This window comes from Odontesthes bonariensis, chromosome 14, assembly GCF_027942865.1.
Source record: "Odontesthes bonariensis isolate fOdoBon6 chromosome 14, fOdoBon6.hap1, whole genome shotgun sequence".
NCBI lineage: Eukaryota > Metazoa > Chordata > Actinopteri > Atheriniformes > Atherinopsidae > Odontesthes > Odontesthes bonariensis.
Window position 1 is genome coordinate 30189227 of NC_134519.1, and position 18206 is coordinate 30207432.

The 18206-nt window shown below is 41.1% G+C and overlaps 1 protein-coding gene across 1 annotated transcript in view; it reads right to left on the minus strand.

Moving 5' to 3' along the window:
* Window positions 1-16116, minus strand: part of LOC142399359 (carboxyl-terminal PDZ ligand of neuronal nitric oxide synthase protein-like) — a 28464-nt gene extending 12348 nt beyond the window's left edge. The window contains exons 1-5 of the mRNA XM_075483982.1: window positions 15602-16116; window positions 12800-12871; window positions 10645-10737; window positions 10484-10542; window positions 10257-10365 (exon numbers count right to left, since the gene is read on the minus strand). Of these exons, the coding sequence (XP_075340097.1) occupies window positions 10257-10365; window positions 10484-10542; window positions 10645-10737; window positions 12800-12871; window positions 15602-15706 (438 nt within the window). The 5' untranslated portion in view covers window positions 15707-16116. The remainder of the gene's footprint in view (window positions 1-10256; window positions 10366-10483; window positions 10543-10644; window positions 10738-12799; window positions 12872-15601) is intronic.
* Window positions 16117-18206: the final 2090 nt, after the last annotated feature.

Here is an 18206-nt window from a genome sequence, read left to right on the forward strand (position 1 = left end):
AAGTCATATACCCTTGCTATAAGGGTATGCGCTTGAATTTCTCGCTTTGCCAACCCTCATTAAAATATGTCAAAGAAAAAATTCCGACATCCGACGAGTTCATGCAAAACAACACTGATTGTTAAAGCAGATGTTACCCCTTCCTAGTGTCAAACAATTAGAGAAAAGTCATTTCACTATAATCTTTTTTTCTGACTGTAACTGATTATAATTATGTTTCTTTTGCAATGCGTCTTTACATGTTGCCAGTTACTCCCCAATGTTTTTTGTGAACTAATCTAAATCTGGTAGTTTTGTTGGGTATAGCTGTTTTACACTGAAGTCAAAGGAGAGTTTTAATTGTTTTCCACCCAAAAGAGGGAACAGTCAGTGTTCCCAGATGTGATGTCCTGCATATGCAAGGGTACACTCAGCAGCCAGCCAGTTTAAGTAAACACTAATGCTGCGTGTACACCAAGGGCGACCTACGCTACCTGGTAGCGGAGGTTGCTGGAGAAGCTTCGCTTGATAATTTGCTTTGGTAGCTTTGGTAGCTTGTGACGTCACATTAGAATGTTCAATTTTTAAAGGCCCCGTGGCTGTGCAGCACCCCCGCGAAAAAAAAACATGAGGAATCAGAGGGCAGGGACACGAATAAACGTGTTGTTATTTACAATTTGTTATACAAGATATACATCACGTTACAAATTATGTAACACTACATTAGGTACACCTGAGAAGAGCAGGAATAGCAGAGGCAGCTGTGAAAAATAAACTAAATTCGAAATAAAATCCGAAATAAATCCGAAATAAAACTTAATTGCAGTGAGAAAGGTATGCGTGGGGTTACTACACTATTGTATTGAAGCACTCGACACAGCAATTGCAACAGTCTCAGGATTAAATGACTATTGTTTGGATAGGAACCAAAGTTTACACGTCTGTTTCCGCGAACCCCGCGGATTGTCGGACCCCTACAATCTGTGGATTGTCATTGGTTTTCGCCGAACCGCGTCATAGCTCATTACCATAAAGTTAGCTTGAGTTTAATCGCTGGAATCCGCTCTGGTCGCTCAGGTAGCTTCGCCACTGGCGAATTAGCTCTGGTCGCCCAGTTAGCTCACCCTCTATATAGAAATAATGATTTCCGGCGCTCAGGTAGCGTAGGTCGCTCTTGGTCTACAGTGAACCCTCACACGGTCTCGCTGCTTCACGGATTTGCATCGTGCATTGTGTTCTGCATTCTGATTGGCTAAACAGTCTCTCCGCTTCTTCTCTACCTGTGTGTCAATAACGTTGCCGTTTAATATGTACACGTACATTACAGTTCTCAAACATAATCGATGGTGGCATGTCGGTATATAAGAATCTTTTTGCCCAGAAGAAAAAAGAGTGAAAACAACTACCGATAACTATGTTCTTCTATCGAAAAAACACACCTTTAGAAGAAAAAAACGCTACAGAGCGAAGTCAGGATGCAGCGGCTCAGTCAGAAGAGCAGTGAAATACACAAGAGTCACTATTTGTCCTACTGTACTTTGTATTTTTTTCATAATCATTTTTAATTTTCTCCCGTTCTAATCCAATGACTCGGGTCGCGGTGGGGCGGCGCTGATCTCCGCAATTTGAAGCCTTCAGTTCATATTGATGATTAAAATTATGATTTTACAATAGCCTACAGTAGTTATTTGTAAAAAAAAAAAAAGTTTATACAGTACTTTTATTTGTTAAACAAATGCTTGGGACTGTAAAAAGGTTTTGCTCTTTGGTTTCAATGTATTTTGAAGTATTTCATTGTATAATAATTGTAAAAAAAATAAAGGTTACTACTTCACCTATCACGGGTTCTTTTTCGAATGTAACCCCCGCGAAAAACAAGGGTTCACTGTACACGCAGCATAAGCCCAGAAAATGTAGAACAGAGACAGCCTGGTAAATGCCATATCCAATGTGGAAGTAGGCTGACCGTTGTGACAGTATACTAGAGTAAAATAATTTGGTGACAGGCAACAAAACATTGGGCCTCATGCAAGAACCGTTCGTACGCACAGATTTTTGTTCCTAAGTCGTGCGTACGAGTGATTTAAGAGAATTTGCGCATCACCAATCTTTTCTTATTTTACGTTTTCTTTCAGATAAGAACAGAATTTACGAGTGATCCAGACCTGTCGTAGGAGTTTCCTAAAATAGTCCGCTGTTATTCCAATCAAGTTTGCTTGACTAATGTGTTATAAATTGGCTTTATTCTTAGACTTTATGTATTCATATTCTGTAGTTCTCTAGATAATCTATTTTCCTAGTTTGTACGTTACACTCTGCTCATACAACGCGAATGTATGTCCAACACTTTAAGATGACGTAGCGGGATAAAATAACTGGGTCAGATAAAGCGTCTCTTAGGACAGATAGGTCTGGTACAGTAGATGCACGCCTGAAACAACACTCACACACACACATCGCTTATCACATCCAAAGAACATGACGAAGACGGTGGATGGCCTGCTCACATCATGAGTAAATATTCAATGATGCGTCGTCAAATGTAGGTACAACCTCTGAGATAAGGGTGAACATAAATATGGAATGTTTCCGGATCTCGGGACTTGGTCGGACGGATTTCATGCGAGGACTCTGTCTCTCCAAGTCCAGCGCTGATACTTGACCTGTGACCTCCAATAAATACTTTGTTTAACTTAAGACTGCTCCAACTGGTTCTTGGGCTTCCAATATAAAGAATCGGATTTAACAAATGGATTGTATATTTAATTACTTTGAAGCAAACATAAATAAATATATACATTATACCCCATAATGGTGCTGACATTATTCTGTTTGACTTAAATTATGCACTGATTTAACCTAATATTTGTCTTTTATCCCACTGTAGCACTTTGAGATTTTATTGTAAATGTAAAGTGTGTTATAAATAAAATTTATTATTATTATTATTATTATTATTAATTGAAGGTTAATTTGAATCTGTATATAACAAGGTCAATGGGAAGCGTAACCAGCGGCTGACTTGCTACTTTTGGATGCCTTAGCGCGTCAGGCTCTTGGAAGAGACCGTGTAGATACCCATGTGGAGACAGACGAATAGCTGACATCGCAATTAAGATTGCCAAGGACTGTGGTGCTGCAAATATGCAGTTTGCTAGAGCCACAACTCCAGAGAGAAACACGCCGATCAAACCCAATTCCACCACATGTCCAGGTCCTCACCACCCATGGATTTTTGGCCACTGGAACCTTTCAGAGCGAGATTGGAGACAGATCGGGTGTGTCCCAGTCCTCTGTGAGTCGTGCGCTCCCCTTGGTCATCAAAACTCTGTCTAACAAGTACAAATTAAGAGGGACTTTTATGCCTTGGCTGGACTGCCAATTGGAGCACGAGACACATATATCAAAAGCATCAAAGCACCCGTGCCCCTGTAACAACTGATTGCACGGCTTTAGTTGCAGTCATCAAGCGCCTGCTCATGGCAAGACGTTTCTTTTTTTTTTAAAGCTATTTTCATATCAAACCATTTGTTTCATTTGACACTCCAGGTGACACTGAATTAACAGCACTCCTAATTGCTTCCCATTTCTTCGCTTTAGCAGGTCCCGTAATTCCACTGCTGACACTGCTAAAAATGACAGATTTTCCTTTTTGGATCTCTGAAAGCAGAACTTTAATCTCAGAGCCCGTAAAGTTGTTCTTTTTGCGCCTTGATACCATTCTCAAGACTCAACACTCAACACTTCCTGGCACAGGAGCGAGGAAGCACAGCCTTATATGGTATAAATTTGGGCGTGGAGTATGCAAATTTACTATCCTCGTGCACGTGCACTTAAATACGCACGGGTGGCATACATCATTTACACAGGTCGCTTACACACTTTTCCAAAGTTAAGAGCGTTTGTTGAATCTGACGTGGCATGTTCGTACAAGACCTTCTTACGAAAAAAGTGAGAGAAATTTAGAATAAAAATACGCAAATGTTCTTGCATGAGGCCCATTGTGTGTATTAGCATTTGCCAGTAAACCGAAAATAATTCAAAGATGTCATATTTAGACAGAAGTAACTATAACCATTTTCTGGCATTTTAAGGATTAAGAAATGAATTGAGAAAATTCATTATTAGCAGTACTATTTGTGTGAAATATGAATATGACATAAAGGAAAAAATACATGCTGTTCTTGCATGCATGTAGGGGGCAGTGTTTTTTAGAATAAGCACACAGGTAAGAAAATTCAGTGACCTTTGGGACACCAGGATTTCTATTGTCAATTTCAGGCTCTCTCTTTTCCCTAAAGCCCTAATATGTGGTCCAGAGATTGCATTGAAAATCGGCTGGAATTAAACTTCATCCACCATGTCCTTCCTCTGTCCCACTAAAGGTGCTGTTTTTCTTATTAAGGGGTGGCAGAAGCCGTGTCAAAATAAATTTATTACCACCTGCCTCTCGAGGATCATTCTGCTTCAAGGCATTCAGTCAAGGTAGCTCAAGCCTGAAAATAGTTTAATCAAGTGAGATAGAAAAATAAAACAACAATACAAACAGGAAAACAGGGGAAAATTTGATTCTAAAGTTCAATCAATACAGAACAGAACATTTCAATTTGCCATACAATTGTCAAGTTAAAGTGCCCCCCCCCCCCCCCCCCCCCCCGCCCGAGGGCCAAACACAAAAGACATCTAAGACTAACACTGCTACATGCAGCAATGAAAATAAATTAAATTTCCTTTTTATCAGCTGATCCATCTCCTCCTACTCAGCACACATGCTTGGTGTGCAACACCCAGATAAGTCTGTGCAGCCCCAGGGAGGTGGGAGCCAGCACCACTGGCTGTGTCCATGACACCATGGTGGGTGGTGAAAATGTCTTTAGGTGCAGAGCGAGAAAGTCCCTTTTTTCTTTTTTCTGCCCACAAGAATGATTAGTATTCAGCTTCACTAAGTCACTGTCAGCCTGGTATCCATGGTGAAGGGATGGGAGTCTTTGTCGTGGAGGAAAAAATTGGCTCTGCTTAACATGCAGATATGTGGAGATGAGCATGCCACCTATTTTTCTTTCAAAATGACACATATGTGGATCGGATTCTTAGATACACTGGCCATGCATGTGGTCCAACAGCACAACTAATCACTAAGACAATAGGCATGAATATTACAAATTTCATAAATATGACCCTACTTGTTCAAAGAAAGCTGCAGCCAAAAATCTGGTTTATATATACTACACTGAAGCAGTAAATATGTATTGAAGTTAAAGCTGTCGCAATCATGAAATTTGATTTAAAAAATAAATTTTATGTCAGTTAAATTGTACATCTTTGGTTCTTGTTATGCCACCGTCAGTTTAAGTATAAGTCAGCGAGATGATGACGATGTCTATGCGCGACACCGAAGCTTGTAGATTGTTAATCCAACATGGCAGCAGACACAACGTTACCGTTCAATGCAGCCTTAAGGCGGTAGCATGGTTGCCGCGTCTATCACGGCGGTGGTGGACCGTGACGTCAAAATGACGTTTCAGGCCTGGCGCTTCCCTTGAACAGACGGCGCAGCGCGTTGTCGTGCACCAGTCGATTTTTGTAACTTGGCGGCGCCGAGCACAACGAACCGGATGGACCGTTGTGAGACCAGGCTCAGTGAGGAGGTGCGTTTGTACAGGCAGCTGTACGAAACTGCAGGGAAACAGCACAGGGAGCACGTAAACTCCCCAAACTGGTGCACAGAGATTGGCAGAACTTTGGGGAAAGAGGGAGAGTTCTGTAAGAATGTGTGGAAGAAGCTACGGGACAGATACGTGAAGGCAAAGAAGAGGGCAGAGACTCTGTTGATGCCGGGGGCTTCAAACCTTCACCTCTTTTAACTGAATTAAAAAATTAAAATGATCCGAAAACTGCAGCAGCATGATTAATTACAGTATTCTTGCTCTTGACAGCGGCATTGTTTTCTTCTCCATTTTCGTGGTTGTAGAGTAGAGGTAACCTTCACGTAGCAGCGCCACCTCTGTGACGGAGAAAATTGCAACTACTGGCGCGCAACGACTTGCGCCACTATATAGGGTCCTATGGTGGGCACGAACTCGTGACGTCATCAACACCGCTCGCGCGAGCAGACGCGGCAACCATGCTAGAGCCTTAAGAAAGTGTTTTAAGTAACTTAGAACGCAAGTTTACTTTTAAAAAAGAGCAACGTTTGGCGTTGAAAGATTTCATTGCCAAGAAGGATGTATTTCCTCATCGAATTTCTGTCGCTCTACATACGTCATCTGGTATAAGTGATACAATTGGCTATGAATCGTGCGCAAAGCAGCATGGGAAGAACCAGACGCCATTTGATAGACATTTGTAGCGCCCAATAAACGGCTCTAGGCATTCGTAAACCACACCTCAAATACGAGAAAATGGACACCTAGTTCCCAGACCACCATCTCATCGAGATGTGGACGCGTCAGCCAGGCTAGGCATTTGTGCCTTTAATTGCCATCCTTTTTGTTCAAATCCAAGAAATAACTAAGCTACCGACCTCTTCTTTAATCTTTGATTTAAAATCAAAAAGGCATCCAAAGCCAAACAAAAACAGTACCGGTGTTGTTTTCTTTGACTTTGTAACTAAATACACAACGTTTATGCCCACAGATGCTCGTAAAAAAGGCAGTAGTCAAGCTTAAGTGCTTCAAGATAAACGGTTTGAGGTGCTAATTGGTATTAAATCAAAAGAAGGAGGGTACTGAGATGATATAAAAGGAAAGTTGTTTTTATACTGAAAAGAGAAAAAACAAATGATTATGCAAAAATGATTGAAAGAATCATAATGGATCATGGGATATTTATGCCTTGCCTAATGAAAGGAAATGTAATTTCGACCAGATTATATGCTCTGCATGATTCAAAAAACCATTTTGGCACATTGTAGATACTTCAATAATGATGATAACATGTACTCTCCTTAAGATTTTCAAGTACAGTAAAGGAAGTAATGCAATATTGCAGTTCAATAGATCCTGTACTCTCTGGGGCAGGGGAAGCTGTGAGGACGAGCAGAAAGTGGATAGCAGATGGTGTGTGAGGAGGACAACAGTTTTGGCTCTACCACGGACTCACAAGGCCTCAGAATATTTCTAAGTCAATGATGTAAAAAGGCCCATGGGAGAAATGTGGCAGCTCATCCAAGACATGGAGCACGCAGTTGAAAAGGAGAGATCAAGCAGAGCGGTGGGAAAGAGACAGCGGTGAGGCAAGGACAAAACTGGAACAAGTGAAAGAGAAGCGAAAAAATCTTTTGCTTGGTCCTCTGGTAATCTGCACAGTATCAAGCTGAGGCATTTATGATGCCCTCCCCTGCCAGTCCAACTTTCATAGCTGACTCTGCCTTCGTCACAACAATGACCTTGTTGCCAAATGACAGGATTTCATTTGCACGTTCTGCCCGAAAGCTTTGGGAGAAAGCCGGAATCATGGTGACATGACAAGGTACTCCAATATTGTAGGGTTACTTTTCTTTGCAAATACAAGGGGCGATATCAAGGGAGGAGAGGGAATTACAAATCTCATGTATGACTGTCATAAGAAAGGCTGAAACATGAGATGCCAGTAAAGTACAGGTCTCTCTACAGACCTTATGCTGCATTTGGCTTCATGGGACAGAAGAAGAGGACAGTCATCCAGATTACACGAAGGCCACAAAATCAGCCTCTTGGTGGTTCTGGATTAAAGGGATAGTTCGCCTCTTTTGACATTAAGCTGTATGACATCCCATACTAGCACAATGCGTGCTGCCACCTGCCGACAGCACTGCACTTCGGTCTGCACAGCCCGTAGTGATACAAGGTAGAGAGAAAATAGCACCAAGCGATTGTGAGGTCTGACTTTTTCCTGGACGACGATTTTGTGATGCAAATGTATTACTCTTTTGAACGCATGTTGTTTTGAGAAGCAAAGCGCTTTATTTTTTAAGCCCCAGCCAACTAGCCGGACTACCTTCGTCAACGCCAAAACGAGGCTGGAACTCGGCTCACAGTACGCAGTGGGGGGTAAGAAAATGTTCATAAATAATATTGCTAGTATGGGATGTCATACAGCTTCATGTCAAAAGAGGCGAACTATCCCTTTAAGATGATGGATTTGTGTGTGACAGCTGCTAGATCAGAGGTTGAGGTCTAGGACCCAGGAACACTCGATTCCCGGAGGAATCCCCTTGCTTCGTGCCAAAACATCTTTCATTGAAAATATCTGATCGTGGAGCACATTTTTCATTTGTAGTGGCCTCAGTATGTCTAAACTTATCAGTGGACATGTTGAGACCACCCCAAAGTTGTCTTGCTGCCTTAAACCAACCACAGACAGTGGTTATTACACGTCATTTACCTGAACCACCAACTGCCGGCTAAAATTTATAAAGTTGGTGCTGAACCTGAATTCATCTACAAAGGACCCTAATTGTAACTGTCATTTTCTTTTTTCCTTTATCTTTCTTTCACAGCGGACAGCCATCAGAGTGCTGAGCAGTTTGGAGAGTCAGTTCCGATCAGTTCCTCGTGGGTAAATCAAGCAAACCACTGCACAGAACAACTACACAATGAATGTCCTCCATTTAAAACAACTCAAATCCTTAAAAATGTCATAGTGGTTCGAGCGAACGCTATATACTGGATATTTGGAGCTTTTGCATCAGACAGTTATATGCATTGGGAAATGAAACACCGACGTTCTTCGATTGAGGAAATAGAGGTGAATAAAATAAGTAACTGTCCTGTAAAGGTGATGTGCAAAAATTTGTACAAGGATGATATTTTCACTTCTCATTTAACTGAGAATTCTCTCCTCTGCTGTCCCCCTTTGTGAGCAGCAGCACGCTGACGCCTGTCGACTGCAGGTGTGATAAATACTAAGTGGGACTGGGTTCATTCATTCTTTTTTTGTATGTGCATGAACCTATTCGGACTCTACATAACTGCATGTGGCTGATGCATATACCTTTTGGGTCACCTGAGCCAGTGCTTCCCATGCATGGGAACATGCATGCATTCCCATGCTATGGTACATTGTAGATGTGCATAAGTCTCCTGCAAAATCTCTCAAAACAAGCATTCATGCTGTTCCTCTGCCCCTTGTGTTCTTTGTTTGGTTTGTTGTTTATTGAATGGAGACAGATGCTAGCCTGTGTGGTTACACATATCTGAGCTGCATATGGTTGGCTACATGGAGGGACGCTGCTTGACAGGTGGGGATGACTAAATTTACATCCCACAGGTCTCATGCACAAACTGTGTATTGCCTATAGGTACTTCATACAACACCACATGAAGAAAAGAATAAAAACGGAAAGAAATGTGGTTTTAGCGCTTGAATGAGTATACGTAGCTCTATGTAGAATTTGTGGGACTGATTCAAATCAACAGAGGATCTATCAAAGGAAAAGTGCAAAGATTCAACTAATTTCTGAGTAGTTGACAGTGAAAAAAAAATCTGTGGTCAAGGACATAACATAAAAAAAAACTAGTGAGGTGGTAATTGAGTGAATTATCTGTCTATACTTATCTATCGTGTTAATGTCAACCAATTAAATAGGTGAGGTGCTACAGTACCATCAGATTCCATTTGGTAAATCAGATTCATGCCAAAAAGAGAAGAGCTAAGCTGTGCTTAGCATGTGGCTGCTAAATTCAATGGTGCAACAGGTAACGTTAATGGGCTAAAACAATCCGGGGATAAGAATATAGACATGAGAGAATCAACTCAATCAACAAAATGTGTTTTTTAATCACCACAAAGCAAGCATCTTTTGATGAGTATCACAAACAGAACACATACAATGATAACTGGCAGACTAACTTTTAAAGACAGCAGATTTTAAAAGTCAATAAGACCAACATGTTATGTCAAATTAGAAAACCAACAACCTTAAAAACTGATGTTGTTTCTTTACCTTACAGACTTATGTTGTTAGTCCAACCACCTATGCTTCATAGGGCACTTTCATGCCTCAGCAGGATTAATACTAGAGCCTGTACTTTCACTGCAAGTCCCTGTTGGTAGGCAGCCGCAGTAATGACAGCACTGCTAGTCAGTGGAACAGACAAATCGGTCACTGGAATTCTGATTCGAACCCTTGTCCCTTGGTCACGTGCACATGGTTTGAATCCCGTTTCTGAATGTCATCTAATGAATCTCATCTCAAGCTCCAAAATAACATGTTCTCCACAAATTTATTTTTATTTTTTTTTAAATCACAGACTACCAGGCCTAAACAGCTTCACTCTACAAGGAGTTCAACTTACCTTTCTCTTCGACTTGAACACATTGCAGCGAAAAATGTTGGTTTGGCCGTCTCTCGCTATATAACTAAAAATCTTTAGGTCTTGTGCATCGTGTGAGACATAAAAGATCCTGCAGAGGCAAGACAACACATGAAATCAGGTTTCTGGTTGGGATTTTGAAAAACAGGACTATCAGCTTGCTGGTTATTTGGCTTCCGTCTTCTTGTTTTTGAACCAGGCGGACTCACCTGTAGATGGGATCCTGTGTCACCAGGATGGTGTTGTCGTCCCACGACCATCCTTTTCTCTGTCATAACACACAAAAAAAACCATGCTAACGCCGTGAAAAGTGTGTTTTTGACAATATTCAGGTGGTATGATAAAAAATGAAAAAAAGTACAAAACTGACCTTCTTCTTTTTGCGCAAGATTACTTTGACACAGTCGGTGGATACAACAATGTTGACCTTCTTTTTCTTTATGTTCTTCAGTTTGAACTCATACTGTGGAGGAAGAGTGGTTGTTAAAGTTGGCCAGAAAAATAACCCAAAAGTTCAAACCAACCTGAATACTGTTACCTCTCAGTGTGTCCAATTATCACTGCTAAGATGGAGCACTCTACTCAAGATGCATGAAAGAGAGAAGGGGATCATGTAGACAGGGGAATATTTTTTATTTTCTCAGGGGATATCTGAGATTGAGTTAACACAGACAAACTGTCAGTTTCTGTGAGTTGTTTAAGCTTTCAAAGGCCGACTTCTGGGAGTGAGGCGGACGTGTGTGGGGCACTTTGATCCCTAAGCATTATTAATACTAGAGCCTGTGCTTCCACTACAAGCTCAGACTCCCAATATCAGGGCTCGGAGATTTAAAAACAACCACGATTTGATTATACTAAAAACACAAATTCCAACATCAGATGATTAATTGATCAGACGAAGTTCTGTGAAATCAGTCAGCGAACGAACCATCATCCACTTTGTACGACGGCCTTGGATATTCTCTGTCATCTTTTCTTGGATTTTTGTAAAAATAACAACTCAGAACTGCCTTGACAAGGCAGATGAAAACAGCTTGGGAAAATAAATACTGCCAGCAGTAGCGACAGTGGTGACTTTAGCCTTAAAAATATAATCCAAAGTGGTTTGTCTATAAGCCTGCAACCTGTGTTCTTGACATGTGCTCTCATCCAGTTAATCTATCTTGTTGTGTGGGAGTTTCAACATGCAGAATGGTTTCTGTACACTCAAGTGAAGGACACAGGTCTGTGTATGTGTGTTACTCCAGTTAATGCACAAACTGGGCCAAGAGGACCATCCATCTCCATGCACACTGCTGTCAGAAAGAGATTAAGTAGAGAACGGGGAGGGTTCACGCAGCATTTCCATGCACATCAGCCCCAAACTAACTCAGACCAATGCAGATTCCACAGGTTGAGACAGCTCACCTCTAGTCTTATCTCAAAGCCACTGTGAGCTCTTTAAGGACAAGCTGCCTTTTGAATATTCAGAGTCCATCTCCCCGAGAAGCGCAGACTCTTAATTACTGCAGCATTGCAGAGCACAGAGCACACAGCCTCACTCTTCCAGCGATGTGCCTTTATGTTATCAGCTTTCATTTTGCCCACCACGCTGTTTGAAATATTTTCAACATTTATCACTCAATGCATTTTCTGTATCTCCCACATTTGATCAGTCTTGCTTGAAAGCTTTAGAAGAAAAGCATTTTACAGTGTCTGCTTTCAGAGAGACGAGAGGCACATAATACAAGTATTTAATTAGGATTTTTTCATTCATGCACAGATGAAAAAAAAAAACATTTAGCCAGAGAGGTCTTCAGCCTTTGGATTATCATTTGCATTGCGTGGGTTTCTCTTTACTTTTCTTTTTTTTTTTTTTACATTTGAGCTGCCCTGTTGAATGTGTTTACCATTAAGCAGCAGGAAAGAATCGTAGCCACTACAAGAAGAAATATTCAAAAGCTTAAACTCTCTCTACAGACAGTTGTGATTTCTGAAAAACATGAATAAGAAAATGCAAACATGCGTGACTATTATAAAAATATTGGCCTGAGCAACAAAATGGCCATTATTCTGCCGTATGCATGGGAGATCAGGATTAAGTCTGGGATGTGGCTGACCTCTGAGTGACACGGTAACTTGGTAGTTAGGTTACGTCTAACAGCTGACCAGCTGCTAAATCCTCTCCGCTCTGTGCTTGTGTTTAACCCTGCGCTTACAAATCAGAGTCCAGTGGCCTGAGAGACTGAGGGAAATGTTGAATTTTTTCCCCCAACATTAATCCTGACATGATTTAAGCCTGCTGAATGAGTCCAGAGTGTAGTTTTGCACTGACAGCTAATTCATGTGGAAAGAGGATGTTGAGTGAAAGGATCCTGTAAGGGCTGTGCAGAACATGAAGCACAGAACACAGGAAAGAGATGTGTTTAGGTGCACGTGCAACAACTCCAATCAATGTCACTGCTTAGGAGTCAAAGCAGCTATTCTCGCTGAGGTCAAGTTCAGTTTTCTACTAGTTCAGGGGAGTCAAATATCAATTGTCTTACTCTGATTCTCCTCATTGCAGCGACTATCTCCATTCGGCTGCCGGGGCGACCCACCTCCAAACTGCCAATGTACTGCAAAAGAGAATGGTTTAAGGTTTACTGGTTATTTGGGGAGTATTGGGGAGGTCTGTTGTTTATTTCAAATGTACAGTTGTGCAAATATCTCGAGACACCTCTTTTCTTTATATATTTCCAGGAAAAGAGGAAATACGTGCAGTGATTTATTGAAACATGTGCAAGCAGAAATGGAAAGACAGTGTATCAGGCAAATTGGTTCTGAGGTTTTTAAAAAAAAAAAATAATCGGTTTTGTATAAATTGGACTAATTTGGAATTTTAAAAATTGGATTGAATTATGATTGTATTACAATGAATTGGATTTTAATTGGCCTAAATTGAACTGTATCTTTAAAGTGCCTTAAAGGTGCCGTCGGCAACTTTTTTTTAGTCATATTAGCTTGAACTGTCATGGGATTCAGGAAGTAGAATATTAAATAGGCTGTTTAGGAAAAATCCCGAATTCTGTAGCTCCCTCTGAAGCCTGTAATCGTGCTTGCAAAAATCGAGCGCTCCCGGCTGTTTTTAACCAATCAAGTTAGGGGGAAGGAATCGCTACCTGTCAATCACAGCTTGTGCACACGCTGCTATCGAACCCGTCTGGGATCTGCGTGTAGTTGGGGGGATATATTCGTCGTCTGACGCCTGTGCTACCGTCTCAAAACTCTATTCACATCAGGTAAAAAAAGAGATAGAAATCAATGCAAACTGGCGAGTTACATTACAAAGCTAATTAGCTAGATAGCTAGGCTATTTCTGGCTGTAAACATACTGCACTTGGGATACATTGCAAACTTACTTTTCACACCACAACGTACAACTGTACAATAGATATATCATTGAACTGTGTCGACAGTATGGCACTATGTAAATATATGTTTATTATTTATCTATTAACTGAGCAGAACAGTCACCAACCACGTCTTCCATGCTGAGCGTGAGTCTGCCCCAGCTTGTGTGCGCGCACACTGGTGTGAACTCACGTGCACAACCTCGTCCACAGAGGGGGAGGGGTTTGGGGGGGCGGTTTGGAGCTTGTTAGAGGTTGGGGGAGGGACCTGAAAGTTGTATCAGTTCGAATTTTCCGACTTTAGACTCGGAATTTTGGAAACCTGCCGACGGCAGCTTTAAGATGACATTTGTTGTGATTTGATGCTGTATAACTAAAAGTGAACAGAACTGAATTGAATAGACAAGCCTTCTTGTCATTTCTTTAATTAGTCTTCAGGAATAGTTCTCCAGGCTTATTGAAGAACATCCCAAAGCTCTTCTTTGAATGTTGGCTGCCTTTTCTTCCGTTCTTTATTAAGATGCTCCCACTCTATTTCAACAATGTTGAGGCATGTTGCCACTGAGTTTCAGTCCAATTCTTGTATCATTTAGCATAGCTCAGTCTTTTCTCCCTGTTTCCCTTCCATTTGAATGGCTTCTTGACAGCCACCCTTCCATGAAGCCCATTTCTGATGAGGCTTCAGTGAACAGTCGATGCACCAATTGAAGGTCCAGATGCATCTCTCAGCTTCTGTGTCAGGTCTTTGCTGGATTTTGTTCTATTTCTTAAGGACATCACTTTCAGATATTGAACATCTGCTTTTTAGGGTAACAGCTGTTTTGGAATCGCCTTGTTAGTGAAAACAGAAAGCAATTCTATGTCTGTCAAATTGTGTTATCTTTGGCATTTTACATAGATGCACCTAGAGAAATGGGAACAAATGATGTGTCTTTGCAACAGACCGCTGACAACAACGTGCCTTCAGACGCAGATTATAATTGTTTCTCTGCTCAGTTGTCTGTTATGTGAAGACACAACACTGGTTCATCGTTTTAGATGCTTTAGTAGTTAGAAGCATGTTTTAGAGCTGAATAATTCATAGGTTCAAAAACCCATTCTTCTTAAAATGGTCAGGTATAACAACTTGACAGAAAGTGAGTGAAAAAGCAGCCAATCTCCGAAGAAAAAAACTACAAGACAGTCTAGCTGCTTGGAAGCAAAATACAAGGAAATGAATCATTGTTGTAAATACTGTTTTATCTCATTGTGTACATCTTCACTGAAAAAAGTAATAAAGAAATGAATGGCTGCTCATGACCTTTGCACAGTATGTCACCGCTTTTTAAAATTTTGTCAGACTGTGAGCATATTTCTCTCTGTCAGGAGACCTGCAGTCCGAACATGTACTCTGCAGACCAAAACCTATCTGCAAGACAAATTAGGCATCAACAAACCATCCTGATGATTTTAGATGCTTAAATTCATCTTTACCAATCTGAATACTTTTATAATGTGGGATTGTTGGTTAGAAAACTACTCATGACAACTGTTCCTGAATTTTTTTTTTGTTAGATTGTTTTGAAGACCAATAATCATTAGGTTACTTAAAACAAATGTTGTTTGCATCCATCTTACAACCAAACTGATTTCACTGCACGTTGAAAGCCAAATAGTTCAATTTGAATTTGCAAATAAATACAATTAAAACTGTAGTATTGTTTTGCATATGAGGAAATTAATCACTGTCAGCAGTTGTGAAGGTGTCGAATAACCCAAAGCAGAAGGCTTTTTTTTTTTCTTAACATAAACAATAGTCGTATTGCCATGAAATAAAATGATGAAAACTAAGTGGGAGCTGTTTTTCGTACGTGTGCCGTACAGTGACAACAATCATATCTGCCCACCGGTCCTCAAGCCTGAAATCTTTCCTTTCACACAAAGAGTAGCCCACTATCTGTTGCAGGGGCTGCTTACCTTTGCCTCGAAGCAGACCCCATGCTGAAACACCTCCTCGTTGTGCATGGGGACCCTCAAATCGTGCGCGTCATCCACTAAATTGTACTTGGTTACTCCTGGCATGGCTTCAAAAAGAGCTGCCTGGCTCCCTACACTTGTTTTACGACCGCGCTAGAGACCTGCAGATATGCGCATCTCCTCCGTCCCTCTACCCTCCTCACTTACAGTTTCATCATCAACGAGACGCGTCACTCTAAAGGTCGTGCGCGTAGAGGCGCTCCGGGCGCGACCGACTGATTGATTGTTGCGATCAATTAACGCGCTGATCAGGGATCGACAAATACACTCATTGACTCCGCTGTGGTCTGACGCACGATTGAGACGCAGTGGTCTCCGCCGCCGCCGATGACGCACGTATCTCAAAAGATGGGCGCTTTTTCGTCGGAGCACCGCGGAGTCAAACTCGGAACTATTTTCTTTGAGGAGGCGATTCCTATTCAGGGGCAGTAGGAGCTTTTTAGCCATTAAACTGGACGTGAGGTCTGACAGATGAAGAAAGGCTCTCATTTCATGGACGCTCGGCAGCACCAGCTGGGTTTTGCTTGTGTGACATCTAGTGGCATCACAGGGAACAAACCAACCCTCAAATATGTGTTACTCCAGCTGAATTCCAGGAGCCCCCTGAGATCCTGATGACAGTCTCCCTTCTACGAAATGAGCATTAGTCTTACGTTAGCACTAACTTCACTTTTTTTTTTTTTTTTGTTGGTAAATATCATTAGTGGTCCTGAAAAACACAGCAGCGGTTTCCAATTTTCTACATTTCCTTTTACCATAATAGTGAAATTATAAAGACAGAGCAATGAGATGGGACGTTTAGAAGTACAGGTCCAGATAAAGATACATCTACGTTCAGGTATTACTGGCAACTAAAGTTAAATGAATCAGGGTTTAACGATCATAGTTAAATGATAATGCTCCTTACCAGATCTTAAAATCATGATTTACTGTTAGAAGATGTGCAGAAACTTTTCTTTTTTAGACATTCTGTTATATATTAGCTGCTGTGTTTGGGATCATTGCCCTAGTGATGACCCAGTTTTAGTTGAGCTTTAGCTGTTAGACAGATGGCCTCACATTTGACTGGAATACTTTGGTATACAGAGGAGTTTGTGGTGGAATCAAAACTGCAGAACAAGCCCAAATCATCAGCCCTCCACCACCGTGCTTGACAGTTGGTATGAGGTGTTTGTGCTGATATGCTGTGTTTGGTTTTCTTAAAATGTGCTGCTGTGCATTATGACCAAAAATCTCCACTTTGGTCTCGTCTGAGATTGTTCCAGAAGTCTTGTGGTTTGTTCAGATGTAACTTTACAAACCTAAGCTGTGCTGCCATTTTCTGCTCAGAGAGAAGAGGCTTTCTCCTGCAAATCTTCCAAACAAGCCATACTTGTTCAGTCTTTTTCTAATTGTACTGTCATGAACATTAACATTTAACATGCTAACTGAGGCCTGGAGAGTCTGAGATGTAGCTCTTTGGTTTTTTTTGTAGTTTCTTTGAGCATTGCACAGTCTGACTTTGGGGTGAACTTGCTGGGACGTCCACTCCTGGGAAGATTGACAACTGAAAGTTTCCCTCTTGTGAATAATCTCTCTCTCTGTAGAATGATGGACTCAAAATAGTTTGGAAATGGCCTTATAACCCTTCCCAGATTGATGGGCAGCAACAATTGCTTCTATAAGATCATTGCTGATGTCTTTCCTCCTTGGCATTGTGTTAACACACACCTGAATGCTCCAGACCGGCAAACTAACAGAACTTCTGCTTTTATAGAGGTGCTCACACTGATGATGATCAACTAATAAAGTTGCTGCTGCACCTGGCTGCAAATCCTTATGGAAGCAATAGATGTGGACTTGTTTTTTTCTGATCTCCTGTATTTTGTCTAACTTTTTCTTAAATTAATAACAACAAGGTGTAATATATCACTGTTTACCTAATGTTATATCAACCCAATCTTAAGACTTAGTTAGTGTTAATGTTCTGATACGTGAAGCCTTAGAATAAAAAGAGGCTTCACTTTCTTCTCTATATACCTGTAAGATTTGATGTTTTTATCCATCAACAACGTTTCCTGGTGTCATTGTCTATTTCAAGTCCACAGTCGGAGAAACTCACTGAGGTCCCTGCCACAGCTGATGACTTAGGTGATGCAACTCCGCCACGGATATTATGATCATTTCACAGTGTGACAATGTGAAAGGGACAGCTTGTGCGACCAACAGAGAACCATCACCTGAATCTGCTGAAGCTTTGTTATAAACAACTAATCAGATATTCCCCTTAAAAATAGGTATTTCACCAAAAACAGTGACTTTTCAGAGATTGTTTGTAGAACACATTTGTTGCTGTTGAAAACAGGGCCAATAACAGCAGTGAGCCATGACAAGAAGTGAATAGTAAAGATTTTGCTCAAAAAGCTTGAAAAACAACATTGAGCTGAGGGAAACTCCAGAGTCAGGTGACAATCATGACTTCAGCTTTATGAGGAACACTTTTCACATTCCCTCCTGTAATTTTACATAAAACATCAACTCTCCCTAATAAGTTCAAGGTTAGACT